Source organism: Brassica napus, chromosome A6, assembly GCF_020379485.1.
Source record: "Brassica napus cultivar Da-Ae chromosome A6, Da-Ae, whole genome shotgun sequence".
NCBI classification, from domain to species: Eukaryota; Viridiplantae; Streptophyta; class Magnoliopsida; order Brassicales; family Brassicaceae; genus Brassica; species Brassica napus.
Genome location: NC_063439.1, coordinates 8,688,665 through 8,697,105, shown reverse-complemented (window position 1 = coordinate 8,697,105; position 8,441 = coordinate 8,688,665). Strand labels below are relative to the sequence as shown.

General features: G+C 35.3%; 2 protein-coding genes across 2 annotated transcripts; one reads left to right on the top strand and one right to left on the bottom strand.

Annotated features, from left to right (window-relative positions):
• The first annotated feature begins 930 nt into the window (after positions 1-930).
• On the top strand, positions 931-3,426 carry LOC106347266 (cyclin-B2-3). Its single transcript, XM_022687324.2, is given in 10 exon segments — positions 931-1,192; positions 1,283-1,330; positions 1,423-1,459; positions 1,545-1,697; positions 1,777-1,911; positions 2,026-2,115; positions 2,205-2,426; positions 2,517-2,615; positions 2,711-2,889; positions 2,986-3,426. Coding segments are annotated over 10 exon segments (1,233 nt in total). The 5' UTR covers positions 931-1,055; the 3' UTR covers positions 3,119-3,426.
• Positions 3,427-3,611: 185 nt separating this feature from the next.
• On the bottom strand, positions 3,612-5,064 carry LOC111198593 (small nuclear ribonucleoprotein SmD3b-like). The gene is made up of 5 exons (XM_048782530.1): positions 4,808-5,064; positions 4,290-4,342; positions 4,117-4,183; positions 3,966-4,019; positions 3,612-3,821 (listed from the first exon to the last, which is right to left on the bottom strand). The coding sequence occupies exons 1-5, from the start codon at positions 4,964-4,966 to the stop codon at positions 3,762-3,764; spliced, it is 393 nt and encodes a 130-aa protein (XP_048638487.1). The 5' UTR covers positions 4,967-5,064; the 3' UTR covers positions 3,612-3,761.
• Between the last annotated feature and the right edge of the window lie 3,377 nt (positions 5,065-8,441).

Genomic DNA, 8,441 nt, shown 5'->3' with positions numbered 1-8,441 from the left:
TATAATAGTGTTTGAGTTTGCTCCAATGGTGCTCTATTTTAGAGTAGAAAATAGAATGATGAACAAAAAAAACAAATTACTTTATATTTGGAGTAAACCTATTTTTCATTCTATTATAGAATGAGAAATAGAGTACCATTGGAACATTTTTACTCTAAACTCTATTTTTGAGTGAAAAATAGAGTGGGGTTGGAAATGCTCTAAGCTTTAAAATGGGAAAATAATGGCTGGTAGTCAAGGCCGTCTTAAATTATATTATGTCCCTGTTCAAAAAAATATTAACTATATATTTAATAACATAATGAAATAATTTTAAAAGTTAATAGCTTTATCTATGTATATTTGAAGTTTTTCTTCTAATTATAAACTATAAATTTAAGAATATATTAAAGTTTAAACTAAATTTATGTATTTATTTTAGAATATGCTTAATATTTTTTATTTTTAGATTCGGACCCTCTACTAGCACATGCTATTAGAAGGTTTCCCTGGTGGTGTACGATGTCTAGTCTGGAAAAAAATAGTCTAATAAGCTGATTAAAAGTTTTGAAGTGAGAAATTAACGGGTGCATGGTAGTGCGTGATAATTGAAAACAAATGATGTCCTTTGTCTATACAAATGCCTCGATCGACATGGTTAAAATTCCATAAGTTAACTAAAGCTCCTTAGAAAACTCATGAATGAGAAAGGGGTGGATGGTTTGTGCACAAAATTTGGAAAACGATGTCTTACTAGTGATGCTTACTGCTTAGAGTCATATTATAAGCTCATCGGATCGAAAACTTTGAAATGGTAACGAGGTGTGGTGCATGTTACATGGAAAAATGTGATTTTTTTCTTGGGTTTTCGTCGTCATATGGGATTAGGGCTTGTTCTTGATCAGGACTTGGTAAACCGGGTCTTAATTGTTTGATGGTCAAACTCAAAAGTCAAGATTTTTCCTTTTTTCTAATTTTTTTTTTTTAAAAGACTCAGCTTTTACTAAGTTAGGTATATGTTGATTCTGGGTTTGATCTAGTTCTCCAATGAAAAGCCTCCGCAGATAACAAAGAAAATGGGTACATCAGATGATGCAGGCGGAGGAGGAAAGATCATGCCGACACGGAGAGCACTCAGCGCCATTAACAAGAACATCACTGAACCTCCCTCGTCTTACCCTTATGCTCTCAACAACAAGAGATCACTTTCTGAGTAAGTATGAATCTTCAGATTCAAAGATTTGTTTTTTTTTCATTTGATTAGATTCTTAAAAAAAATCCAATATTTGATCTGGTTCTGCAGAAGGAATGTTATCCGTAACAAACCACCTCTGCGCCGACCACTTACTAGGTACATTAGATGATCTTTCACTCTTGTCTACTTTAATTGTCTCACATTGTCTTGTTAATTAACAAGTTCTTACCACTCTCTGTTTGATTCAGAAAGTTTGCTGATAATAAGCCACAAATCCAGGAAGAGGTACTCTATAGTGACAATGTTTTAACATGTGTTTCAGTTACAACAGTGACCAGGTTACTAAACTTTCATTCTCTTTTAATCTTAGGAAACTAAGAAATCAAACTCACTTCCAAGTGAAGAAGCACTAGCAGAGAAGGTTGACATTGATGTGTATGCTTGTGGTAAGGAAGGAGACTACTTTAATGAGCCAGTGTTTGTACAACACACTGAAACAATGATGGAGGAAACTTACCAGATGGTAAATACACTATCTTCTTCTAAAACCTTTTTGTTTTATGGAAGCTAGTTGCTCACATTGCCTTTGTTTCTTTCCAAAGGAGGAGGGGATTAAAGTGGAAGATGCAGATAAAGAAAACGAGAGAGTAATTAATATTGACGCTTGTGTTTAGAAGAATTCTTTAGCCGTAGTTGAATATATCGATGATATATTCAACTTCCACAATAAATCTGAGGTGAGTTTGATGTTTATTAACAAGAAATTTGCTGTTCTTAAACTTAAACACCAGTGAGCTTCAAAGTTTCATTATCTTGAGTTTATGTTGGATCTGTTTCTTATGATTCTGCAGGAACTTAGTTGTGTAGCTTCTAACTACATGGACAATCAGCAAGATCTTAATGAGATGATGAGAGGAATCCTCATTGACTGGTTGATTGAGGTTAGATAGATCCAGACCAAGAAAAAAAAAACATTTTAATTTCATTTGTTGTTATTCAATGTTCATGATATTTGAATTTTACTGAGCAGGTGCATGACAAGTTTGAACTGATGGAGGAAACACTTTATCTCACAGTCAATATCATCGATAGATTCCTTGCGGTTCATCAAATCTTGAGGAAAAAGCTTCAGCTTGTTGGTGTAACCGCTTTGTTGCTAGCTTGTAAGTACGAGGAAGTCTCAGTTCCAGTAGTAGATGATCTCATCTTGATCTCTGATAAAGCTTACACTCGAAGAGAAGTACTAGATATGGTGCATATCAATTCTTCTCTTTGATCATTAAGCTAACTATGGTGAATTTTCGGTTTCAGTTTACCTTTTTTCTGCCTTCTATTATTGCAGGAGAAGCTAATAGCCAACACCTTGCAGTTCAATTTCTCATTACCTACTCCGTATGTGTTCATGAGACGGTTTCTCAAAGCTGCCGAATCTGACAAAAAGGTTTGTCTCTTTTATAGAAAAGCTTGAATCTTTTTTGCAAGGAAACCATCTGGTCTCCGTTTCTAAAGCTGTGTGATGTTGTAATTTGGTTTCAGCTTGAGGTTTTATCGTTTTTTATCATCGAGCTTTGTCTCGTGGAGTACGAGATGCTGGAGTATACACCATCTAAGCTAGCAGCCTCGGCAATCTACACTGCTAGGTGTACACTTGATGGATTTGAGGAATGGAGCAAAACCTGTGAGTCTCACACAGGCTACAAGGAAGAACAGCTACTGTAAGAATCACAAGTAATGAACGTTCATTTGGAAATTGGAATGCCATTTCAAAACTGATAAGATATACTAATTCTTAATTTATGAATCTTTTCCAGGGCATGTACAAGAAAGATGGTTGATTTCCATCACAATGCAGGAACAGGGAAGCTGACAGGAGTTCACAGGAAGTACAACACATCAAAGTTCTCTTATGCTGCAAGAACCGAACCAGCTGGATTTCTACTTTAATGGAGGAAAAACTATGGTATTGAAGATCGAATGACAAAAAATCTAAGCACTTAAGTTTTCTTTTTTTGTAAAAAAGAAAGAATTCAAAAGAAGAGCAGCTGAAGTTCTCTTCTAAGGTCTTTAGATCTTTCTTTCTTTACTTGAGAGAATAAGAAGATGCAATGCTTCATTTCGTATGATGCTTTATTTACACTCTACTTGTGAGTCAATCACCTGTAAACTTACATGTACATAATTGTTGAAAACCCTTCCGGAATGGTAGATGCCACTCATCAAACATTCTACAAGTAATAATTGTTTGATAGTCATGTTACTTGATGGCAATCTAAAATAAATAAAAAATGCATGTCTCACAACTGCCATCTACTTGTTATGTTCTTTATCTTGTTCCACCAATTTAGCCAAAGGTTGTCTTTTACAAGGTACAACCAATTTTGTGTGCGTTGTTTCTTTTCATCTACTGCCAAAGAGTGGAGAATGCAAAAACATACCGTAAGGAAAACTTGTCAATTTTTTAACATCTTAGCATCTCAAAATACAGAACTAATAGTGAAGGACATTGGTTTTACAAGTGAACCTTAAAGCAATACACAACAAACGTAAGAGAGGCTGGCGTTGTTTGCAGATAGAAGCATAGATTCAATCATCTCCTCACAGGTGGTGCTACTCCCCTTCCTCCAGTTCCACGCCCAGTAGCCGGAGCCTTTACAATAAGATCCACAGAGATTTAAGGATCCAACAATTAGTACTTTAGTAGTGACAAAGAGAAAACAAGCATTAAGGACTTCATCAAATTTCCTAATAGTCAGAGTTAAAGGATGAGCTACGTAGTTTGCAGAGAGCTTACTTTTCCTCGCATTGCAGCTCTACCTCTGCCAACACCAAGTGATCCGCTCTTTCCCTGCATCAGTTAAGCAAAAAAAGGTATTATGTATACTCAAGATCTAGATAGAGACTCTAACATCATTCTTCATCAAGGGGGTTCAGAAAGCACATACCTTGATTCTAGCATCTAAGCGCTTGAACATTGGAGCATGCTTGAGAATGTCTGGTATGACCATAAACCTGTCAAGATCTCTCCAAAGGTCAATTACTCATCATCCACTAAGATCAGATGAATTACAGGAAACAGGAAACAAGCACACAAGTCAAAAGGAAGTGTTTACAGCACCTGACTTTGCTGCCTCGAATGAAGACATGCTCAAGCTGTGATACCTTACCATCCTGTGACACAACCATGGAAAAAAAAAACCACAACAAAAGCTCAGTGACTATTAACAAGCTTCACCCTTACTAAGCTGTATATCGAAAAAGAAACAACACTCCAAAAAAGTGAATTATATTACTCCAATGACGTTCTTTTTAGTTTCCAAAGAAGCACATGTTTTATTCAAAACGCGAACTCAAGGTACTCATAAGATGGAACAGGATTAGCTTTTAGTTACAAACTTTAGAAAAATTCACCTTTTTGGCCACTATGATCCTAGAGAGCAACTTACACACTTTAAATGTAACATTACAAGTACAAAACTTGATTACGTCTATGTTTACACATTGACTCATAGAAACCAATACTGTGTTTAGAAAGCTAACTCCTCCAAACTTGCCAAATCTAGGGTTTTCGCATCAATTAACAATGAAATCAATAAAACAAATCGATGACGTTTAGGTAAGAAGAGGTGAATTGACCTGAGCGGTAAAGGTAATGTCCTCGAGCTGGCAGTTCCAGTTATCCTCACACTCGATCATGCTTCCTCTGTAGAGCTCGCCGCTCTTTAGCTCAACCGTCACTATATGACCTGACGCCTCGTGGAGAAGCTTCACCGGTATTCCCAAACTTCGGCTCATCTCTGCGAAACCCTAATTACGACCACTCTGCAATCTATAAACCCCCCAAACAAAAATAAATGGCGGAAGGAAGGAGAGAGCGACTTAGATGTGACGGAGAGGCATTGCCTGTTTTAAAGATCTGTTATGATAATTGGGCCTTATTGTAAGCTCATCAATCAATTTGGGCCCAATTTAAAATTGCTTTTGGAGAGAGAAGATATAAGATAGCTGTACTTTTTTCATTGATTAGGCTAAATGGTCTTTACATACACAATCAAAGTCTTCACAACTAAACCAGAAACATATAACTGAAATAGTAAACCGAAAATAAAATAAGTGAACCATGAATTCTTGTAACAACATCCCTCTCCCTGAATACCAACTCTAAACTGAAATCATATGTTTCTTAGTAAGATACTTTTTGTTGTTAGTCTTCTTGATACAAGTCTCTAAAATTGTTTGAAACATATTGGCCTATGTTCGTAGAGTTTGGAAAACTGCAGAATTCGTCGTCTTTGGTATCTTTAATAAAGTTTCTTCAAATCTTATATCTTCTTCACACAAAGAGTTTTCATCAATTGAGTTTTCTTCAATTTTAATTTTCTTTTTAGAGCAGTTTTGAAACTTTAAATCAATCTCTTTTTTACTTGACTTCACAATCATGCCTTTTATATTTGCAGATAACTTTGTATATTTCTCAGCTGGTACTGATGAAATTATTTCCCTTTCCTTAGCTCATTTTTTTCTCATTACATTCTATTTTGTCCACATACTTAAATGTCTCAAAAATCTAGCGACTTCAGAAACCCAACAACTTCATTCAGATCCATTTCCTAAACAACTCCTCTTCTTTTAGTTTATTCATCGAAAACAACCCGATTTTTTTTATTTCTTTCGAATTAAACACATTTTTCTTTTAACTTCCACCTTAACATGATTGCCTTCGATTTTTTCAGAAGGAAGCTAGTAATATAATTTTTGAATTACATATGGTATGAAGTGTCGTCCAACTTCAGATATCGTCTTCTCTAGAACATTCTTTAAAATCAATCTTGTATGTTATTCACATCAGGTTCACAAAGATTCACTATTTATAAACTGGAGAAGCTTTAAAAGTAAGAAGAAGATGTACATATTTTGAACCAAGGAAGCTTATTGCTGAGAAAACATGGATCCTCCAGTGACTATGCTCATTGTTGCTACTGATGGTAGTTGTAGTTCTTTCTATTTTGTTTTTTCTCTTCCTATAACAGATTTTAAGTTTACAGGTGGCTGTCTGGACCATGTAACTTAGGCAAAACTGTGCAACCTTCCGATTCTCAAGCTATCCACGAGATCTTGGAGAGATCGTCGGTTACCAGTCTATTATATGATGTGTTTTCAGATTTGTAGGCGACGAGAAGTTACTCTTCTCCGACTGGGGTGATGATGATGAGAGTGTTTTTAGTATTGTGTTTGTTAAAACTTTGATTTGTGTGTTCATTTATGTTTGAATATTTGTTGAATGTTTTAGTTATTGGAATCAGTTAATGTCATCACACATGTACTAGCAAAAAGTATCTTACTAAGAAACATATTGACATTATTTCTCGTAGAGTTTGGAAAACTTCAGAGGTAAAATCCGTTTTTGGTATCTTTAACAATATTTTTTCAAATTCTATTTCGTCTTCACATGAAGAGTCCTCATCCGTTGAGATTTCTTCAACTTTCTTTTTAGAGCAGCTTTGAGACTTTAAATCGATCTCTTTTTACTTGACCTTACAATTTTTCCTTATGCACTTGCAAATAGCTTTGCCTTTGTCTCAGCTGATACTAATGAAGTTCCTTCCCTTTTCTTAGCTCTTTTCTTCTCATCACATTCCATTTTGTCCACAGACTTCTTAAATGTCTCCAAGAATTTTGGATTGTTCCAAGCCTCAATATTAAGCACTTGACGAAATACCAACTCTCCGAAGTTAAATTTCAAAGACAGTCCAATTTTATAAATGAGTTTAGCTTTGTCAAGTTTGAGTACACTCGGATTTGTTGTAGGTATCATGTTTGAACATAAAATAGTGTAGACGTTATTAATTAACTTGACTAGTGAACTTCAAGATAGTCAATTTTGATCACACATTAACCTTACCATCCGTCAGAAACCTAGTGACTTCATTCAGATCTATTTCATCATTCCTAAACAACTCCTTTTATTTTTGTTTATCCATCGAAGACCGAAAAATTTCTTTATTTCTTTCGAACTAAACACATTTTTCATCTAACTTCCACCCTAACATGATTACCTTTGATTTTTTCAGAAGGAAGCTAAGCATAGAATTCTCGAATTATCTATGGTATGAAGTGTCGTCCAACTTCAAATACTGTATTCTCTAGACCACTCTTCAAAATCAGCTCTTGTATGTTATTCACAACATGTTCATCAAGTTTCATCCATCTCTCAGCAATAAGCTTCCTTAACTCAAAATATGTATAATTTCTTCTTACTTTTAAAGCTTCTTCAGTTTATAAATTTTCTTTAGATTCCTTTTCTTCACCTCGAGAGTCGACCTTTATTACTCTAGTCGATTAATCATTAAAGAGTTCAGTAATTTCTTCGATTTTCATTCAATTTTCACAAACAGCTTCATATGCAAGTCATTGTCGTGACATCTTCAACTCACAAAATGTGGTTTCTCTTTACTCACATCAGTTGATACGTACTCCTCTAACATAGAAATATGAGTGTGTCTTTTGGAGTTTCAATCACTATATTATCACTATTTATAAACCATTTTGTATCACAAAAGCATACATAAATTACAATTTTCATATAAATAAGCTACAACGTGTGGTGTATCATAGTCAGTTATGTCCCAAAATTTGGTGTAAAGGTATTCAAGAAGAAATGACACAAAAAAAAGTTATAAAAACCATTTGCCTTGAACATTTGTGACAAAGAAAAGACACTGAGTTTGCTATGGGCAATGCAAGCAACTTGGGCACTTGATTATAGGGACATTATTCTCTTATAGGACATAACCCACCTTTGTTATTCTCTTACAACCTAACATCTTTTGCATGACCCCCAATGAAAGAAAATTACTATAAGGGCCTTAATGAATGGATGATCTACACCATTGGATCAAAACAAAATGAGCCACACGATTTGTCCTTCCTCTCTCTCCTCCTTATGCGGGACCCACCCTTCTTCTTCCTCTCTTCAATTAACGTAACAACCACCATTCTTCCTCACTTCAATTCTACACCAAACAATATCTCTTTTGAGAGATTGGACGAAGAACAACATAAACATCGACATCAAATCGTGTATCTTCCTCCATAGATGAACTTGGGTAATGCTCTCTCTCTCTCTCTCTCTCTCTCTCTCTCTCTCTCTCTCTCTCTCTCTCTCTCTCTCTCTCTCTCTCTCTCTCTCTCTCTCTCTCTCTCTCTCTCTCTCTCTCTCTCTCTCTCTCTCTCAAATTAGATACAGTACGTTGAATCATGTTTGAACCAA